At 39.0% G+C, this 22,683-nt stretch overlaps 1 protein-coding gene across 2 annotated transcripts in view; it reads right to left on the bottom strand.

Annotated features, from left to right (window-relative positions):
* Window positions 1-22,683, bottom strand: part of LOC136886934 (1-phosphatidylinositol 4,5-bisphosphate phosphodiesterase gamma-1-like) — a 737,826-nt gene that overhangs the window by 625,355 nt on the left and 89,788 nt on the right. For both annotated transcript variants that reach the window (XM_068231056.1, XM_068231055.1), the window contains one exon: window positions 16,102-16,240. In XM_068231056.1, the coding sequence (XP_068087157.1) occupies window positions 16,102-16,240 (139 nt within the window). The remainder of the gene's footprint in view (window positions 1-16,101; window positions 16,241-22,683) is intronic.

Raw genomic sequence — 22,683 nt, 5'->3', positions numbered from 1 at the left:
TGGCGACAGCTATGATTTCAGCACGATGGTGCACCGCCACACTTTGGAATGACTGTGCGTAATGTAACGGACTCGTCACTTCACCAGCATCTACTGCGATGAAATTCGCCATGCACATAACCTTTTTACTAGTACTAATTTGGACTCACCCTCATCTTGATATACACAGTATTTTCTCTGCAACTGGGACTTACACACTTCAGTGAATATTTATTTGGACATCACATTCTTTGCACGAACTCTGCTCTATCCATCTCTACGATCTCCTATCTACTGACTACCTTCTTGCCTGCTGACATCATACGACACCATTTGGTTTGTTGCGCATGCTCCCGTAACATCTGGAATCTTCCAGACGTATTTCTCCTCATTATTTCCCCTCTACTCTACCATATAAAAACCTGGCCTTTCTCTGGATATTTTGAGATGGATTTTAGCCTGTATGGAGGGAGGAACACCAAACGTCGTCTCCGTCCTAAGGGACATGTGCCCAGGAGTCTCCATTTTGGGGCAGTACTACGTATTTCATGATGAGGTATGACAAACTGTTAATTTATTTTCTGTAAAACTTCAAGTCGCACCAGGAACCATTTTTCTTTGAAATTCTGATAGGAAGCATGGCATTTCCAGGCCAAGATTCCACTCACTTTTAAACTATTTAAAGTTTCCATTGAAGAACTTAGTTACAACTCTCTTTCGAGCTGTGCGTGTGCTGTATTTGGAACTCCGCGAGTCCTACACACGCTCATACGTAAACAGTGCTTCGCCATTGGTGTTTGTAGTTGGTTAACTTTGAAAGTGACTGTCTTGGAACAGCTTTATTTAACATATGAGTAACAACACAGTAAAGGTTTCGCAACCTTAAAACAATTGACTGCTGACTAGTATGTCTGCTTAAACACATCTCGAGGTTGCAAGTATAATTCCTGCTAAACCGTAACTCCAACTAAGCATCAACTTGTCTATACCATCAAGACCACCTCTTTATACAGAGTGAACAAAAAATGCAGCATGTGGAGGTCGGCATGTGGTTCCTCGTCGAAATTCATGACAAAAGTTTATCTTACATTACATGTTTATCTTGCAAAACGTAGTCCCAACAATAGGTTTGATAGAAATGCGAGTTAAGAAACAAGGCTGTGGGAACGCTGTAACGGCGTGCAGCGTGGCCAAGCACCGGTTGAATGAACTCGGCGCTCTGCCGGAGCAGTCTCATTACCTCAGTGAGACAAGTTATGCCATAAATGCCGGTTGTGCGGACGCGCCTATTTTTTTTTTTTTTTTCAGTTAATGTATCAAATTGTATCCAGTGTACATCTCCACTATGCAATACACTACAGTATGTTCTGTCTTATCATTTCGGCTTGCATAATAATTTTACTTGGTGTCTATTTGTGTAGTAACTTATGGTAACTGATGCAGTTCTGATTTATATATTTGGACTTTACTTCAAAGATTTCTTGCTGTTGTATTCTGAGCTTGTAAATGTGTATATCTTTTTCCTTATATTTCTTGCTATTCTTGGTTTCTCATAAGATAGGCATATTTTTCGTTTTCCTTGCTTGTTCCTTTCCATTCCTGCTTTGTTCTTCCTCATTTGCTCTCTTTCCCTTTGATATTTTATTTTGTATAACGATTCGAATTTTTGTATAACTGGTTAGGAAAGGACCACATTTGTATATTCTACTTTTTGTGAAAATTTGTAAGAGGTTTGGTTTGTTTATTTCAATATATCTGTCTCCAAAAGTTTATTATGCTTTCTTATCTATTCTTCACCCGTCATGTCCCTAATTTCACTTGATACTCCCGTTTTTTTTCTTTCTAATGTTCTTACGCACAATTTCCACTGCACTATGTGCTAATTCCTCTTGAATGCTATTGTCTTGATAGTAGGAAATCTTTATTACCACGGCCTCTATTCTCAAATTGGCATAACAGGATGGCGTGAATACTATAACCTACCGTTTTGGAAATTACTTGGTGCTGTCGATATATTGGGATCTTGCCTTAGCACAATTATTATTATTATTATTATTATTATTATTATTATTATTATTATTATTATTATTTTGTATGTATAACCCTAATGGGTTACAGTAACTGGTTAAATGAAGTGTTTCCAGGGAAATGGATTGGTCGTGGAGGTCCAATGTTCTGGCCTCCATGTTCCCCAGACCTTAATACAGTAGATTTTTATTTGTGGGGGCACTTAAAGGAACATCTTTATAGTACTCCACCCATCGATGTACAAGACGTAATAGCTCGTGTGCATGCTACACCGGCAATGGTAGATGCAGACGTGTTGCGTAGAGTCCAGCAAAGTATGCTCCAGCGAGTGGCGAAGTGTTTACAAATGCAGCTTAGTCACTTTGAACATCTGCTGTGAAGTGAATGTTGCTCGTAAGTGTACATACAGGCTCTGTGAAGATAAGACTGGACGTCCCATGTATACTATGGAATTATTGTGTGTAGCATAATGGGCAATAATCCAGCATAGCCTACCTACTGTATTGTATTGTGTTTCCTTGTACCGCATTGGATAGAGACGATGTTACTGTATCCACTATTATGTTCTACGTATTGGCTTCATTTGTGCCATGGACGAAACAAAGTGGTCGTTTAAGTCTGTAAGAAGTTCATGTTAAGTTTGAATGTTTTAATAAAGGCAACTGTAATGATAAGACAGAACATAGTGTATTGCATAGTGGAGATGTACACTGGATACAATTTGATACATTAACTGAAAAAAAAAAAAATAGGCGCGTCCGCACAACCGGTATTTATGGCATAACTTGTCTCACTGAGGTAATGAGACTGCTCCGACAGAGCGCCGAGTTCATACAACCTGTGTTGGCCACGCTGCACGCCGTTACAACGTTCCCACAGCCTTGTTTCTTAACTCGCATTTCTATCAAACCTATTGTTGGGACTATGTTTTGCAAGATAAACATGTAATGTAAGATAAACTTTTGTCATGAATTTCGACGAGGAACCACATGCCGACCTCCACGTGCTGCATTTTTTGTTCACTCTGTATAAAGAGGTGGTCTTGATGGTATAGACAAGTTGATGCTTAGTTGGAGTTATGGTTTAGCAGGAATTGTACTTGCAACCTCGAGATGTGTTTAAGCAGACATACTAGTCAGCAGTCAATTGTTTTAAGGTTGCGATCCCCATGTGGCTTAGTGATAGGCATTTGTTAAAGATGGCATTTTTTTGGTATGTGTATTTTGTTTGTGACAAAAGTTGATTAGGTTATGTGTATGTTTATGTGAAATTAAGATGAAATAAACAAGTGTACCAACTGACAGAATTTTGTGCATGTCTTTGTGGATACTACAGTCTACAGAATGTACAGCTAATAGCGGAATTAGAATACTGTATGAAGTTGTAAGTATACAAGCAGATACAGCTACAAAGGTAATAAAATACTGGTTGAGATTATAAAGGGAAGGAAGGAGGGAAATACTGCATTCAGCATACAACACCAGATGAAACATTTAAATAATGATGAAAATGAAATGGCGTATGGCTTTTAGTGCCGGGAGTGTCCGAGGACATGTTCGGCTCGCCAGGCACAGGTCTTTTGATTTGACTCCCATAGGCGACCTGCGCATCGTGATGAAGATGAAATAATGATGAAGACAACACATACACCCAGCCCTCGTGCCAGTGAAATTAACCATTGATGGTTAAAATTCCCGACCTTACCGGGAATCAAACCCAGGACCCCTGTGGCCAAAGGCCAGCACGCTAACCATTTAGCCATGGATCCGGACTAAATAATGATATAAAGGATGAACACTTTGAAATAATAGCGAAAACAATGTTGGATCATGTGAAAGAGTTGGGGTGTAGTATAGGCAGGAAGAAGGAAGATACCAGGGAGGGTGGGATGTACCAATGATGACTGACTACTGTTGGTGTTATAATAATGTTATTTGTTTTACGTCCCACCAACTACTCTTTTACGGTTTTTGGAGATGCCGAGGTGCCAGAATTTAGTCCCGCAGGAGCTGTACATTTTCATTTACCGACACGAGGCTGACGTATTTGAGCACCTTCAAATACCACCGGACTGAGCCAGGATCGAACCTGCCAAGTTGGGGCCAGAAGGCCAGCGCCTTAACCATCTGATCCACTCAGCCCCGCACTGCTGGTGTTTGAAAAGAGATGGCTAACATGTAGCAGTCAGATGCTGGGCAGCCAAGCGGCCATTCCAAAGCGATACCTAGGACTGTTTGCAATAAGCTGTCTACAATTTTCCCTGTTAAGAGCATTTTCTGGTGCTGTTTTACATATAAATTGCCTTCTTCGGGAAGTATTTGCTCACACTTTGCTGCACACAGAAATCAGCATTTACATGAAACAAGAGATCCTGGCTGGACACTTATATCTATGACTGTATATTTGACCCACACTCGCAAAAAAAAAAAAAATAATAATAATAATAATAATAATAAAAATTTTAAAAAAATTTAAAAAAGGGGAATACATAGGTTGTGGACGGTTTACAAAATATCATTATTTTTCTTTGTAAATATTTCCAAACTTATAATTTTTTGAGTACTTTTCATTATCATATGAAATATAGCTCTTATTTTGGAGTACCAACTGTGAAAAATTGTGATATCATATGTTGAAACGTACCACAGATTCATGTTCGACAACCAAAAATTAACAAATTAATCTAAAAAGCCACCTAATCGATACTTTATTTCTTTTGCCTTTGGCAAACTTAAAAATACATTAACAAACACAGTACATGTTTCGACCACTTAGTGGTCATCTTCAGCTGTATATAAAAAAATCTTAGATGATAACATTTAAAAGCAAGCACATTGGATCTTAAAACTATATCCCATGGGAATCCAAAAACTATTGTTCTAGATGCTTTAAATGAATTGGAAGATGGGGGGGTAAGGAGATTTATGTGAATGATACTTAAATTACAGTATCGTTTACAATTGTGTTTAAAAAACTTAAATGACGAAAAACATATTTAAAATATTTAAAAGCGTCTATGGTAAAATTCTTTTTGATAAAATTAGGTGGCGTGAATAAAAAGTTCGTGTTTGTAATAATCTTCAGGCATTTGTGAGAAAATAATAACTTAATTAAAATTCGCGTCTGTGGTACTGTTAAACACTTTGTTTTTAATAAACATACTTTAAAATATTCTAAAGTGTCTATGGTAAGGCACTTATTCAAAAACACTTGTGCTTGAATGAAAGTTTATGTCAGATGCACCAGTCTTCAGGTATTTATTGTTTATATTTAATAACTTCCTTGAGTGATATTCTTGTGGTTAAAAAGCCGTGTTGACTGTTTAACTTCCGAGAATTGCTCTTCGGAATGTGATAAAAGAAATTATGTTAGTCGTTTAACTTGTTAAAACCCTGTGGTGGCTTGTGTTATACAAAATGGCGATCTGATTCGGGCAGCTTGCCTCGCGATCTTATCTGGCAAATGTTTAATCCGCGTTGCCTTAGAGAACTGCCTTCGTGCACGATCTAGGTGATGAAATAATGAAAAACATATTTAAAATATTTAAAAGCGTCTATGGTAAAATTCTTTTTGATAAAATTAGGTGGCGTGAATAAAACATATTTTATAATTTTATCATTCACCTAGGTCGTGCACGAAGGCAGTTCTCCAAGGCAACGCGGATTAAACATTTGCCAGATAAGATCGCGAGGCAAGCTGCCCGAATCAGATCGCCATTTTGTATAACACAAGCCACCACAGGGTTTTAACAAGTTAAACGACTAACACAATTTCTTTTAACACATTCCGAAGAGCAATTCTCGGAAGTTAAACAGTCAACACGGCCTTTTAACCACAAGAATATCACTCAAGGAAGTTATTAAATATAAACAATAAATACGTGAAGACTGGTGCATCTGACATAAACTTTCATTCAAGCACAAGTGTTTTTGAATAAGTGCCTTACCATAGACACTTTAGAATATTTTAAAGTATGTTTATTAAAAACGAAGTGTTTAACAGCACCACAGACGCGAATTTTAATTAAGTTATTATTTTCTCACAAATGCCTGAAGATTATTACAAACGCCGCCTAATTTTATCAAAAAGAATTTTACCATAGACGCTTTTAAATATTTTAAATATGTTTTTCATCATTTAAGTTTTTTAAACACAATTGTAAACGATACTGTAATTTAAGTATCATTCACATAAATCTCCTTACCCCCCCATCTTCCAATTCATTTAAAGCATCTAGAACAATAGTTTTTGGATTCCCATGGGATATAGTTTTAAGATCCAATGTGCTTGCTTTTAAATGTTATCATCTAAGATTTTTTTATATACAGCTGAAGATGACCACTAAGTGGTCGAAACATGTACTGTGTTTGTTAATGTATTTTTAAGTTTGCCAAAGGCAAAAGAAATAAAGTATCGGTTAGGTGGCTTTTTAGATTAATTTGTTGATTAAACTCATCGATACGGCCATGAAGTGGACAGCTTGCAAAACCAAAAATTAGTTAAGATCACCTATCACACCACTTGCCACAAAAGTAAATTTCAAAATGCTGGGTAGTGTACTGAATAAGAAAATAGGGCAGTGGGTAAGCTACTATGACCATGATCAGTATAGTGAAAGAATTATTGCTGTCAAGATAGACACCAAGCCAATGCCCACCACAATATATGCCTACTAATTCAGCAGATGAAGAAATTGAAAGGATATGAAGAGATAGAAGATTTAATACAACAACGAGAATGTTATTGTGATGAGAGACTGGAATGCAGTGGTAGGACAAGGAAGAGAAGGTAATACCACAGCAGAATTCAGACTAGGACGAAGGAATGAAAAAGAAAGTTGGCTAGTTGAATTCTGCACTGACCATAATTTAGTCATTGCTACTACTTGGTTCAAACACCACAAACGACAGCTGTATTCTTAGGCAAGACCTGGAGACAATGAAGGTATGAAATAAACTTCATTATGATTAGACAGAGATTCAGAAGTAGCACCAACACAGATAGGTCTTATGGCGACGATACAACAGGAAAGGCCTAGGGATGGGAAGGAAGCGGCCGTGGCCTTAATTAAGGTACAGCCCCAGCATTTGCCTAGTGTGAAAACGGGAAACCACAGAAAACCATCTTCAGGGCTGCCGACAGCGGGGTTCGAACCCACTAACTCCCGGATCCGAGCTCACAGCTGTGCGCTCCTAACCACACGGCCAACTCACCCGGTCCCAGGAGCAGACATCGACTCTAACCACAATTTGGTGGTCATGAAATGTCATCAGAAGTTGAAGAAATTAAAGAACGTAAGAAAGGAATGCAAGATCATGGGAGCTAGATAAGTTGGAAGAAAAGAGTGTGAGGAATTGTTTCAAGGAGCATGTTGCACAAACTAAATAAAAGGACTGAAGGAAACAAGAGATGAAGAATGAACAGTTGTGAAGAATGAGAACAGTGGGGCTGCTGAAGAAAAGTTAGTAAGACAGGTAAGATCACATAAGAATCAGTGGATAACTCGCAAGATATGAGACCTGATTGATGAATGATGAAAATGTAAGAATGCAAAATATGAGGAGGATGGAAAAGAATACAAGTGATTAAAAAATGAAGTAGATTGAAAGTGAAGGTCAGCTAAGGAAGAATGGCTGCAAGAAAAGTGCAAGAATGTTGAAGGTTGTATGCATGTAGGAAAGGTAGATGCTGCATACAGGAAAATCTAGGAAACCTTTGGAGAAAGGAAAACTATGTGTATGAATATTAAGAGCTAAGAGGAAAAACCACTTCCAGGGAAAGAAGACAAGGCAGAAAGATGGTAGGTAAATATTAAACAATTTTATCAAGGGAAAGAATTAATTATAAGGTTCTGGAACAAGACGAGGCTGTTGATACTGATGAAATGGGAGACCCAATTTTGAGGTCAGAATTCGACAGAGCTTTTAGAGACCTGAATAGGCATGCAGTTAGGGGCATGCAACTGTGAGTCTGCATTTGGGAGATAGTGGGTTTGAACCTCAATTTTGGCAGCCCTGAAGATGGTTTTCCATTGTTTCCCATTTTCACACCAGGCAAATGCTGGAGCTGTACCTTAATTAAGGCCATGGATGCATCCTTCCCACTCTCAGCCCTTTCCTGTCCCATCATCACCATAAGATCCACCAGTGTCGGTGCAACACAAAGTCAATTGTAAAAAAAAAAAAAAAAAAAAAAAAACACCTATATAGAAACAAGGCACCTGGACATACAATCAGAATTACTGACCACCTTAGGAGAAACCAGCATGGCGAGGTTATTCCATTTGGTGTGTATGATACAGGAGAAGACAGCAATCAGGTGCTGACAAGTGTGAAAACTATCACACCATAAATTTAGTATATAACGCCTGCAAAATTTTCACACGTATTATTTACAGAAGAATGGAAAGACAAGTTGAAACTGAGATGGGAGATCAAGTTGGCTTTAGAAAAATTGTAGAAACACATGAAGCAATCCTGATTTTATGTCTGATCTTAAAGGACCGAATTAAGAAAGACTCAACAAGGATGAGAAGGTCCATCTATTCAATACCGTTATTTTGATATTATTATTATTATTTATTGCATATCAGGACTAGTTTCAACCCTATTATATTGGGTCATATTCAGCCTTAATTCATAAATAGAAAAGACATTACATGCAAATTACAATCACTAATAACATAGTAGGCCTACAATTGGTATGTCTTGACTTATTGACATAATATGTTTGTGTTTATATATGAGTCTATTCAAATTGGTATTTCTAAGAAAAAATGTGGTCTTAATTTAAAACAGTACATTATAATGTTAACAATGCAGATCTAAAATGGTGTAAGTTAAAATAACACATTAAAAATTTTCCTCTGATGAAGAGATACTAAATCAGATTGGTGAGAGGAGAATGATTTGGCTACATCTGACCAGAAGAAGGGATAGAATGATAAGACTCATCTTAAAACAGCCAGTACTTGTTCAATTACTTTTTGAGGGAAATGTAGATGGTAAAAATGGCAGGGGTAGTCCAAGGTATGAATATGACAAACAGATTAGTGTAGATGTAGGATGCAGTAGTTACGTAGAAATGAAAATGTTAGCATAGGATAGGGTGGCATGGAGGCTGCATCAAACCAGTCTATGGACTGATCACCCAAACAAACAAACAAACAAACAAACAAACAAACAAACAAACAAACAAACAAACAAACAAACAAACAAACAAACAAACAAACAACAAAAACAACAACAATCAACAATATTTCTTGTACGTGGTTGATAATTTTATTGTTTCTTTTTCAGGCCATCTTCCAACGGTGTCCACTCGGCCATTTTCCAGCATCTTCTGGCCGTCTTCTGCCTCCTCCTCGACTTCTTCTATCTTGTTCTGACCATCTCCTGTCTTCTCCAGTTTGTCTCTTTCTCGCCGTCTTCCATATTCTTCACAGATGTTCCTCGGTATGGCACCCATAGGTCTAGATATATAACCTTCATCTTGCATCTTGGTCTCTGTCCTACTTGGTAGCTGACGTCATTTAATCCCCTCAGAATGTGGTAACGTTTTTCAACATCCTCTGGAGCTTAAGAGACAAGCTCTTCCCTATGGTGTTATGTAGCCATCCTAGGTCATTCTCATGATTTCCAATGGTGCCCACTCGTTTGGTCTACTGCACCTTCACTTGGTCACTCTCTGTGCTTGTACTCTTCTGGACAATGGTGTGTACATTCTCTGGTCTCCTTGTCATATCCAGGGAGTATCCATCGGTCGGGGCAGGATGGTCTTCAAGTCGGTCAAACCCTAAACCCTCTGAAAGGCGCAACTCTCTCTCTTGCACGGTGTCCTCGCTGATGTAAATAAAATAGCCTCATGTACTGCAGACTGGTAAGCCAGGGAGACCAGGGGAAGGTGACAATCCCCTTCCTTCTGCGTATCCATCCAGGTATCACAACAAGAGTTTCTTTTAAACCCCATGGTGATCACTCGACAGGAAACTTCGTACTCAACCTCCCTCCTGGAACAGAACTAGCAGGTCTCCGGGACAGAGCAATGATCTATGGAACATGCTTCATCTCATGGAGACCTTTCTCCATCCGTCACCAATCTTCTTCTAGCCATCCTTGTCTTCTCTGTCTCGTCATCCTCCATCTTCTTCTGGCCATCTTCCAACTTCTCTTGGTGGCCTTCTGTCACTTTCTAACCGTCCTTCACATTATTCTGATCATCTTCAGTCTTCTTTCGGCTATGTTCTAGCATCTTCTAGCCGTCTTCTGCCTCATTCTGGCCATCTTCCATCTTCTTCTGACCATCTTCTTTCTTCTCCTGGTGGTCTTCTGACTTCTTCTTGATGTCCTCCAACTTATTCTGGTGATTTTCAATCTTCCTTCGGCCGTCTCCCATCTTTCTCTGTCAATCTCTTGTTTTCTCCTTGTCGTCGTCTTCTTGCCATCTTCCATATTCTTCTGGCCATCTTTTGTCTTCTCCTCATCATCTTCTTCCCATCTTCTGTCTTCTTCTTGGTGGTCTTCTTCCATCTACTTCCGGCCGTCTTTTATCTCTTTTAACATCCTCTTCTGGCATTCCTCCACCTTATAGCCTTCTTCCAGCTTCTCAATCATCATTTTCTGGCTTCCTTCTGTCCTCTTTTGGCCATCTTCATCAACCTTTGATTTTCTTCCACCTTCTCCTCAATCCTTTACAACACCATATTGATGAGTGCATGTAACTGAGCCTCCATTTTCACGTGGCCTCTAATCTCAACTGGCACGCAGTAATTAACACAAGATACAAACATAGAGATTAATATGTGTGTGTATTCATTATACACCGATGTTCTGGAATGCTCCAGGCGGCGCTCGAAACCTGCAGTGTCTGGCCCACTGATTCACGTTGATTACAATGATGCATCATACATGGAGGTCTATCCCACTTCTGACACTATTTTTGTTACAAATAAAACAGCATGTGTTTTATTACTCTAACTTATTTCAGGCATGCACACAAACACACAAAATTCTATTCAACCATGAATGGCCACACTTACTAATTGCTGTCTATTTACAAGTCTCTCACAGAAGAACTCCAGCTGGACAGTCTTTACCTGAAAGAAAATCTAGTGCTATTTGACAGGCCTTTTACTTGCGCTTCTCCAAGTCACCCCATACAGCAGCTGGGTTTGAACACAGTGTTACTGGTTACACAACACACGATGTTTGTTCCTTGGTTCAAATCCAGAGACAGTTCGATAATTCACAGTCACATGCAGTAAACAACTAAACAGTAACAGCTCAACAGTATTCAACAGCGACTATTAACACAGAACCAAATTCCATTCACAACAGCTGCATTAATCGCTGACTCACGGCAGTTCTCAGTCCACAAAAGTACAAACACACACAGTATTCTAAAGCAGTACACAATCTTCTGTCCCGTATGCAGTCTTCAACTCCAACTATTTGCTGGACACACTGACACACAAAAAAAAACACCCCATTCAGGCCTCAGTGGGACACTAACAACAGCATACACCTCTGTCGTCCTCAGCCCAGCCACCGAACCCAACACACCGAGTCTCACAGTGACTCTAACATTCACTCCACCATGGAGTCCAACACTGACCGAGCATCCATGGCTAGCCTCGCTTTTTATAGCTTGGGTGATGAGTACCACAATATTCTCAACGTGGCTACAGACGGAACATTCTCATTCCATCTCCCAGAAAATCACAGGTAAACCAGCCAATGAGAACAATACACGGAAAGACCAGCACCAACCTACAGGCTGACTGGGGGATCCCCGGTCATCTGACTCACTAGCCCAATGCAAGAAATACCAAAAGGGGCTAGCATGGAGTTAGCACATAACACTTTTATTTCTGCTGATATTGCCATATTATTTCACATTTCTTTGAAGAGATAAAAGAATGGCTGAGCAAGGCATGTGTAAGGACTGTGGGTGTGAGTCGGAACTAAGATGAGGGATGAGATAGCAAGTTTGAGGGAGATAATTAGACTTGCGAAGGAGTCAATGTACAGGATAAGGTAGGTAGACAAGAAGGTGGGGAAGGAAGAGGAGAAGTTGTGGAAGACAGGTGGGCTAAAGTTCTAAGGTCAAGGAAAGTGAGGGCTAAGGGTTTTCCTCAGGCAGTGATCCAGCATAGTTATGGGTGAGGAATTGGTATGAGTCACTGCAGGTAGATCAGCAGAGGGATGATGGAGATCAGGCAAGTTTTACAGAGGAGGGGCAGGGCAAGAGGAAATGGACCAGTAGGAAAGGGAAAAATAGAGTAGATGACAGGAAGAGGCAGGTGGAACCGGGTAGTGAGAGGGATAAAAGGGAGGAGGACATGGGTTCTGCAGGCATCAGGGAAGTTAAGGGAGACCAGGAGAGGAGGGTATCCAATGAGGAGGGTGAGGTTAAGGCTCTGGTCATGGGTGACTCAATTGTCAGACATGTCGAATAGGAGTGTGGAGGAAAGGGAACCTGGATAGAGTGTTATCCAGGAATTAGGTTAAGGCAGATGTTGAGGAAAATAGAAGGGAGGGAGGAGGGTAAGGAGAAGGTAGTAGTTTTCCACGTTGGTACCAATAACGTAAGGCAAGCAGGAATAGGTACTAAGATAGTTGGGGATGTGTGGGATCTCGTTACAGCAGCACGGAAGAAGTTTAAGGAAGCAGAGATACTGTAGTTATCATGGGATACTGTGAGGAAGAATAATACAGACTGGAGGGTAACTGGGGATTTAAATGATTCTATGGAATGGGTATGTGAGAAATTAGGAGTGAGATTTGTAGATCATAATAGGTGGGTAGAAGGTAGAGATCTACGCTCAGATGGCCTTCACTTGAACCACGGTAGTACATGTAAGTTAGGAAGTTTGTTTAGAAGGGTTACAGGGAGGTACTTTCAGGGAAATAGGGTGGACTAGGGAGCGGTGATATGGGTATAGGGATAAGGAAGTAAAGTAGGGATGATATAAAAATGTTAGCTTTACATCGCACCGACACAGATAGGTCTTATGGCGACGATGGGATAGGACAGGCCTAGGAGTTGGAAGGAAGCGGCCATGGCCTTAATTAAGGTACAGCCCCAGCATTTGCCTGGTGTGAAAATGGGAAACCATGGAAAACCATTTTCAGGGCTGCCGATAGTGGGATTCGAACCTACTATCTCCCGGATGCAAGCTCACAGGCGCGCGCCTCTACACGCATGGCCAACTCGCCCGGTACTTTTTATTTAACAACAAGGATATCAACAAGATGGCCTCCCCATAGGTGCTCCAGCCTCAGGCATACTGGCTGATATATATTTGGATCACCTGGAACATTCTTATATCATAGACCACATTAAAGGGCTTGATTTGTGGGTACGCTATGTGGATGACACATATGCTATAACTGACAAGGATCTCAATGATAGTCTTAGTATTTTGCACACTTTGAACACCTTAGATCCTAATAGACAGTTTACTGTTGAAGAAGAAAAAAAAAACGGTTCGATCAACTTTTTAGACATTACTACAACTAAAAAAGACAACCAATTTCACTTTGGAATTTATAGAAAACCTACATTCACTCCAACTACGATTCATAACAATTCTCTACACCCCGACTCACAGAAAAAATCTGCATATTACAGCTTTATTAATAGAGCCTTCGAAATCCCGTTAACCAATAAAGAGAGGAATAAAGAACTAGCTTTTATCCGACAACAGGCCCTGTTTAACGGTTTTAGTTTAAAAACTATTAACGAGTTAATTACCAAACGTAAGCGCAAACTACAAACAAATTTATTAAAACAGTCAGAGCAAACAAAAGAGTACGTGAGGTTCACCTTCAACAATCCTAATATTTACTCAATTACTAATTTATTTTAGAAACATGACATCAACATCAACAAACAACAACACGAGACATAAGTTTTTCAACCATAATATGGTTAATAAGAACAGTGAAGAGTGTTTCGAGGATTCAGGTGTTTATAAATTGATATGCAACCAGTGCAGGGCCACATACATCGGGCAATCAGGACGCAATTTCACAATAAGGTACCAAGAACACATCAATGCAGAGAAACATAGAAGGTTCTCCACAATGGGAGTACATATGAGCGAGACGGGCCATAGATTTATAGATATTAAACAAGACCTGGTAATTCTTAATAGACCGAACAAGGGAAGACTAATGAACAGTCTAGAAAGTATTCACATATTTCTAGACAAGTCAATTAATAGGGAAAAGAACTTAAATGAAATAAATGAGCAGAGAAACCCCTTATTCGAACACATATTAAGATCCACGGAGTTACTAGGAAGGAATCAAATACGCCCAGTGAACGCACTAAGCAATCATGAGGCCGCTACGTCACAGACAGAAGCCACCTCCCCGCCCGAACCAAGCTAGCTTACAGACCACAGCACACCGCCACAACACAAGGTCGAGAACAGCTGAAACGAACCCACACCAGTAGCACGGGAAGTAAAGAAAACAAACAGGACAAGGGTAAGTTTATATTTCCACATCTTCCAATACTAAATAGCCTCCCTAGGCAAAACATTTCTAGGCAACCACAACTAATTGACGCAATCTTTTTCTGCCGGTTACAGGTCGTAATACAGACGATCTAACTTAACAAGTTCTTGAACACCAAATATTAGACTTCATTCAACAATGGGCCACACTTTTCCACCTAAGAAGAGACAAGTGACGGGGAAGAAAACCAGAAACCGTTTTAAGAAGACATAAACACTTCATTAACATTTCAACAGGAGCATTTTACCAAAAATCTCCAAGTTTTTAACAGCAAGTGATTTTATTGGAAAAGCTCTCAGGACTTATAGTGAACCTAAGACATTTTAGTCCAATAAGTGTTTTAAATATTAAGTTTAATGTCCAACTAACAACCGCCCTCAATGCACTCTCCCCCTCCCCCCTCTCCCACCCATACGCTTTCTACTAACACTTGTTTTTAATGTTTTAATGTAAATTATGAAATTGATTGTTATGCTATTTTTACCTAAGCTACATGTAAAACAGCTGATGATGATTGCTAAGCAATCGAAACATGTTCTGTGATTATTAATGTCTTTATAAATAGCCCAAAGCTAAATAAAAAAGAGAAAGTATCAATTAGGTGGAACCTTTTTTTCATTTATTGATTGGATTACATTATCGATACGGGAATGAAGTGGATAGTTTGTAATGGACCACCTATGACGGCTGATGGAGGAGCTGTGTTTTTAGTGTAAGTTAATACATCTTACAATTTAAGGAATTTTGTTTTATGATGTTAAATTCACTGATGAAGGGAGTGGCCATCTCGGGAAGCATGTACAAATAATAATTGTGTAAACTAATGATTTTATAATAAATATTGACAGGGCGGATCTACAAACCACTCATGGCATTTTTGCATGACCTTAGTCGATATGGATCGATCTAGGACCAAAAATGGTAAAATTTGTTGATAATGATTTAAATGTCACCTGGGGTGAAAGGAGTGTGCAAACAGGCAGGTGGCTAGAAGGGCTTTAGAAAAATATTGCACGTACATAGTGTACATCAGGAGTAAACCAACTAATATTGTTTACCAGGAAATCTCATAAGACATATCATTATAAATTCAAAATTGCTCCATGTGAAGTCAGGGCAGGTCACTAGTTCAATATAAAGAATATGCATGTAAATTTCATACATCTGACATACAAAGATATCTATCAATGACATATTGTGGATGTTAATTTACGAAGTGTTTCATTTTACTGTACCTTCACACTCTGTTTTGGTATACTATATATCAAAAATTAATCCACAAGGAAATATATATTAAGGAGTTTATAAAAAGGTATTTTACCTTACTGCTATACAATACAAAATGTCATAACACACAAATGAAGTATAACACACAATACAGAAACACGAAGAAGTTTATATCTTTGCATAAATGAATAATGCAATATATCCAGGAAGGATACAACACAGTATTAAGAATACTTGCTGAGTTATTACATTTATAATTAACTGCCTCCAGTCATCACCAATTCAACTGTCTTGATGAATGTATAATTAAGAAAAGTACAAAAGGAAAATTACTAATACTTACGTTTCCCTGCAGTTTTCCATATTGTAAAATTCTTTCCTCAACCATCTTTCAACTTGTAATGGATATGGAGAGTCTATAGTGTCAGGTACAAGATAACGTAGGCCTCGGCACCACAATTTGCATTCATTTTCATATGATGCTAAAGTAAAGTAAAGAATATTCATTTATGTTTAATGAATTTCAGTTCCAAGTGTTTTCATAAAGGTTAATTAATAAAACCCTAATGGATCAACATTTTTATAACTATAATCAACATTTACTACTACTACTACTACTATTACTACTACTACTACGGTACTAAAACAATGAACCTTAAACCTCTCCTGCCCATATTGAAATGCATGTTTTCCTCAAAATCAATGGAATTCTTTTCAGCCATCATTCTGAAAATGCACACATTTATAAAAATATATATTGTACTGTACAAAGACTAATGAACATAGAAATATGATTTAGCTTCTTTCATATTTTTAATCATTTAAGAAAATAGGGGGTAAATAACTGATAAAGAATCTGCCACCTGGGAGATAGTCCTTAATGCAGATCAATGACTGACTGACTGACTGACTGACTGACTGGCTGACTGACTGACTGACTGACTGACTGACTGACTGACTGACTGACTGACTGACACCCCGCAGTAGGCTTGGACAAGTCATTAAAAATCGGGAACGAACTATGCTCGCCATTAGAGTATTTAGTTAGGGTTGTAGCCTATGTCACCAGATGGCAGCACTACTGTCCAGGTTACTTATATGTGATATTTTCCATCATCACTTTCATTTTCACTTTCCACTTCACTGAGTTCACTTAAGCCACTACTAACAGTTTCACAGTCAGAATTATCGTTATCATTCACCAAACGTTCAATGTCGTTATCACATTAAAAAAATTCACACAAAAGCGCCAACATGTTTGTTTATGATATGTCACTGCCTTCCACATTTCGTGTTCTAATATGCCTGCTAAGGTTTTAAAAGAAGAAAACTAATATCTTTGGTCTTTAGGAAGTGCACATGCTAGTAACAGTAAGTTACATTTGTCTATCTGCTGGCTAGATGGCTCATAAATGCGACTAGAAGTACAAGTACGCTTCACTACGCTGGGGATGGGAGGCTCTCAGCTTTTGCACTATGCATTACTATGCTATGGGTGGGAGAGAGTTAATTAAGTATTTACAGCACATTATTAACCAACTGAAATTCAGACAGAAGACATAATATATAGCAAAGTTCTGCATTACAAGGAAATCTCATAAGACCTATCATTATAAATTCCAAATTGCTCCCATGTGAAGTCAGGGCAGGTCACTAGTTCAGTATAAAGCATATGCATGGAAATTTCAAACATCTGACATATGAAGATATCTATCAATGACATAGTGTGGATGCTAATTTAAGGAATGTTTCATTTTACTGTACCTTCATGTTTTTTTGGTATACTACATATCAAAGATTCATTTGCAAAATAATACATATTAAGGAGTTCATAAAAAGGTATTTTACCTTACTGCTATACAATACAAAACATCATAACACACAAATGAATAATGTTCACTGAGGAATTTATAGCAACTACATTGCACATTGTTTTCTTCAATGCTTTTCCTCACCATTTGGCACATGTGCATACACTGTGCATACTAGCAGCTCACATCAAGTAGTCAACAACCTCATCAATAAACTTCTAATGCAGCCGCCCGGTCAAATTAACCCTTCACAAAATATCTACGACAGTAGTCATCAATCTTGGTAATGTATGGAAATACTGATGTGTAAGATGTATTTCCTATACTGTAATTTAGCCAGCCCCAAGGTGTAGGGACAGCATGCCTGTCTCTCACCCAGAGGCTCCGGGTCCAATTCATGGCCAGGTCACGGATTTTAACCCAGATCCGAGGGCTGGTTCAAGTTCCACTCAGCCTACATGATTCTAATCAAGGACCCATCTGACGGAGAGATGATGCCCCTGGTCTAGAAAGTGTAACATCGTCTGCTTACCTTGTGTCGCTGTCTGCATTACTTGCATCTACTTCTGAAATCGTCAACTTCACTCAGATGTTCCATAAACTTTCTACGCAAGTTCACAAACTTATACTCGACCTTCACTGTTCGACTTTGTTTACTTTGCTACCTACGCTGCTTATCGTGCACTATCAAGTCTACTGCCTGCTTGCTGTTGCCAGAACTATGATGTCACCTTGTTACTCTACTTACCTCAATCAGCTCTCAAACATTCTCGTCTTCTCCATGCCAGCCTTGACCGATACAGGGTTAGTTGGTCTCGAAAAGCTAGTTCAGATGTAGCATCGGCTCATTGTCCGTGCTGGCCTTTGGTCACAGGGGTCCCGGGTTCGATTCCCGGCAGGGTCGGGAATTTTAACCATCATTGGTTAATTTCACTGGCACTGGGGCTGGGTGTATGTGTCGTCTTCATCATCATTTCATCCTCATCACAACGCGCAAGTCACCTACGGGTGTCAAATCAAAAGACCTGCACCTGGCGAGCCGAACATGTCCTCGGACACTCCCGGCACTAAAAGCCATACGCCATTTCATTTTTTCATCGGCTCATTGTGTGTGGAGTTCTCTGCAGATGGAGCTAAGATTCTCCTTGGCAAATCTTTCTCGCCATCTACACTTCAACTTCTCATCACTGTGCAAAGGCAGGAGAAAGGAATAACACTAACTGCTCCTTCAAGTTGAAATGCCTTTCTTGTAATAATAAACTTAATTTTTTTTACTTCTGTGTGGTGTCTTCCACGATTCTAAATTTAAGAATTCCTTAATTTCTTTTTTGTGTTTACTAGCTGCTTGTTTCCAACTTTCCCTTAACCTCCCTTCCCTTACCACCTTCTTTACTATGGGAACTGATAGGTGCAACTGTTTTGTTCTCAATGCAATTTTATTTTGGTGTAAATATCACACAAAATACGTTCACCTCCTTACATAACATCACTTTATTGTTGCTACGTCTATTCCTTAACAACATGCAGTTATACAAAATTATACACGACACTGTCCTATTAAGGAGAACACACTAAGGCAATTTACTATTGATTCTGTCAATGCAGATATCAACAGTCCACACACTGATTATTCACTTCGCCATCACAAGACAAGACTGACTACCCTTTCACTCAAGTCAATTCTGATAAATACAGATATCAACTCGCTCTAACACACACTCTACATTCGCTGTCACTGTCTCAGTAACTGATTCACTGAGTCTGACTGACTGACTCAGCATGGAGATCAACAATGACTCCGAGTCCAGCACCAACACTGGCTCCAACATGGAACCCAACACTCACTCCGAGTCAAACACTGACTGGCTGTCTGCCTGACAGCTCAATATATATACTGTTTGACAAACAGTCTAGAAATATGGACTTCTGGAAATGTTCTTGCAACACTCTGAATGGAACACAATCAAACATACATTGACAATCGATCGACTGGCCTCTCGACTGGAGTAAATCAAACTCGAATGTTCAATTACTGTTTATAAACACACATGGACATGTCTAAAACTCTCCTAATGTTTCTACAGGTATATGGATAATAAATCATTACTGTAAGTTTCCAGAAACCTCCATATCCAATATATGAATATTACAGATTTTTCTACGGTTTTCAACTATACAGATTTTGAGGTTAGATGTATTCACAATACATATTTGAGGTTAAACAAATGTAGAATGCATATTTATATATATATTTTTTACAATTTGCTTTACATTGCACCAACACAGATAGGTCCTATGGCAATGATGGGATAGGAAAGGCCTAGGAGTGGGAAGGAATCGGCCATGGCCTTAATTAAGGTCTTCAGGGCTGCCGACAGTGAGGCTTGAATCCACTCTCTCCCGGATACAAGCTCACAGTTCAACGCCTCTAACTGCACGGTCAACTCGCCCGGTACTGTGTATATGAGATATGACTTTATTGTTATCTACTAAGTCTTCTAAATTCTACTGCCCCATGTCCTTTTAATTGTTAGTCAATTATCTTTCAATATCACCGGGCTAATTTCTCTATTAATGGATGTTTCTGAGGCAATTCATTGTACTTTGTATCTAGTGACAGGTTTATAATTAATTAATTTGGTTATACTGTAGATAAAAAAACATCCATAATCTGTATTGATTATTTAGGAGGTTATTTACTGGACTTATTAATCTTCTCGCTTGTAGTCCTAGAATGGACTCTGGCCATGAAAGAACATTACCCTTTCTTGATAATGTTCTCTCCAAGGCTTTACCCCATCCCCCCTTTTTTGCATATTTAAGGGTTCAGGGCTTTTCCCCTTTTCTTGCTTTCTTCTCTGGTAAACATTTTTATATGGATTTCCTATTCTTCTCTATTGGTTTACAGAAACCAAAAATTTTGGTGATATCTTTGAGATTTTGCTAACATTCTAGTCTTTCCTACAATTTTGTACTATACTGTTATTGTAAATGGGTCAAAGAATCACAAAGTTTGTAAAGACAGAAGCACAACAGATTTTGACACAAAGAGAGGTGCACGTAGCTGTTGCGTGTTAAGCTCCTTTCCCGTTCGATGGAAGAAACTTGACAACATAGCAATGGTCACATTCACCAGGACCATAACCTCACTTGCAGCTGCAAGAGGAGTAAGAAGGTTTACAGTGAAATCCAATGAATAAGCTCATAAAGATTTTGAGACAGGACACTTCAGCACTGTAATAGATCTTCCGCATAGTTGATATTCTGTACACTAGAAGGTGACAGGAACAGTTTTGTTAACTTTCTTTCGAGAGCATCTCGTAGGTCAAGCCAAATTTTCTTTTCTTTTCTAGAAAGTTCCAACCTCCTTTCTCTGCAGAAGCAGGTTCCAAGAAGGACATTCCAGAAATCATTAATGAACAAGGAGAGTGTGTATGCGAGGATTTACAGATGGCAGAAATTATTCAGTCAGCAGTTTTATTCAGTCAGCAGATTATTGGTTTCAAGGATAATGCCCTGAAGCCCTATTGTTCTTCTTTTATTTTATTTTGTAATTTCATTCTCAACCACCTTTCCAATATGCTCTCAGATATCTAACCTACATGTGAAATAAAGGGGATTCCTTCATTGTTGTTTCATTTCTTCTTGTTGCCTTTCTTGAATAATTGGAGTTTTAGACCTTTATCCCAATCTTCCGAGACTTAACTTTTTTCTATATCCCTCTAAATAATCTGTACAACAATCTATTCCTACCGGGCCTGCTGCCTCCGTAGCTACCTAATCTACTCTATGCGCTTTCCCACACATTATCTTCTGTACAGCATCTTCTATTTCTAGCACGGATATGTCCTTCTCTTGGCCTCCTTCAACTATTATTTCTTCATGCTCCCTTTCAGCAGCTAGTTCTGTGAATCTAATATCCAGTACTTTTGAAAAATACCGTTCCCATCTCTGAAGTATGTCCTCTCTTTCTTGTCAGAATCAATCAGCATGATACCAAACTTCTAACGCAAGAATGGAGAGTGCTGAATACCACTTCAATTGACAAAACAGGAAGCACAGTCGTTTTGGCCCTCGGTGAAAGAGACTTTGAAGAGCTCAAAAAGAGAAGCCTTAAGGCTAGGTCACACTTGGTGATTTTATAGCAGTGAGTCAGCTAGCAATGAGTACTCACTCTTTAAATCGCTCAGTGTGATTTAAAAAGTCGCTACTCGCCGAAAGCCCAGCGAGAAGGAAAATCGCTGCGAGAAGAGTCGGACATGTTTAACTTTTCTTGCTGCTAGCTAGTCACGTGATCATCACGCAGCAACTCATCGCCTTGTGTGACAGCGTAATCGCTGATACAGGAAGCGCACAGTAGCAAGAAGTTTTAGTTTAAAACACCTTATAAATATATTTTCCAGTGTTATCATTTAAAATGAGTAATATAAAGTGGTCAGGTGTTCAGATAATAACATTTCTGGAGGTTTTACGGAAGTATGAGGCCCTGTGGGACGCTTCGACCTGTGATTACATGGAAAGAGATCGTAGAGATAGTGCTTACTCTAAAATGATCAGTTTAATTACACAAGTTTGGATTTACAGTTACGCTAGATGAGGTCAAGAAGAAGATAAGAAACCTAAAAGATGCATTAGTCTGTTGGAGGCTCCAAGCTGACCCCTCCTTTCCAGTCCCTCATCCATTTACCTTTTCTTCTTTCTTTCGTCAACACTATCAATAATTCGCGACTGACCTCATGCACTGTAAGTCTCAACAAACGTCTTATAACATTGCTCCCTAATCCAACAGACAGCATTATTATAAAACACCATGAAAATTACACAAAACTCAGCAAACTAGTCTACTAAAATGCAGAAAAACAATGTTATCACTGCTTGTAGTTCTATATACTACCTTGCTTGAGTCTTTGTAATGTGACATAAATTCTTGTAGCGATTTTACTATCAGTGAGAACTTGCAGCTAGAACTAGCAACGAGAATATTGCCAAGTGTGACCTAGGCTTTAAGGCTAAGCTCGGACTTGGGCAGATCAAGTTTCAGGTCATCAAGGGAAAAACGAAACCCAATGTTGAGAAAGATGGTGCTGAAGGTCCTTCAGGCCAATCTTCAGCAT

This window comes from Anabrus simplex, chromosome 1, assembly GCF_040414725.1.
Source record: "Anabrus simplex isolate iqAnaSimp1 chromosome 1, ASM4041472v1, whole genome shotgun sequence".
NCBI classification, from domain to species: Eukaryota; Metazoa; Arthropoda; class Insecta; order Orthoptera; family Tettigoniidae; genus Anabrus; species Anabrus simplex.
Note: the sequence above shows the minus strand (reverse complement) of the source record. Positions and strands in the feature narration are given on the sequence as shown.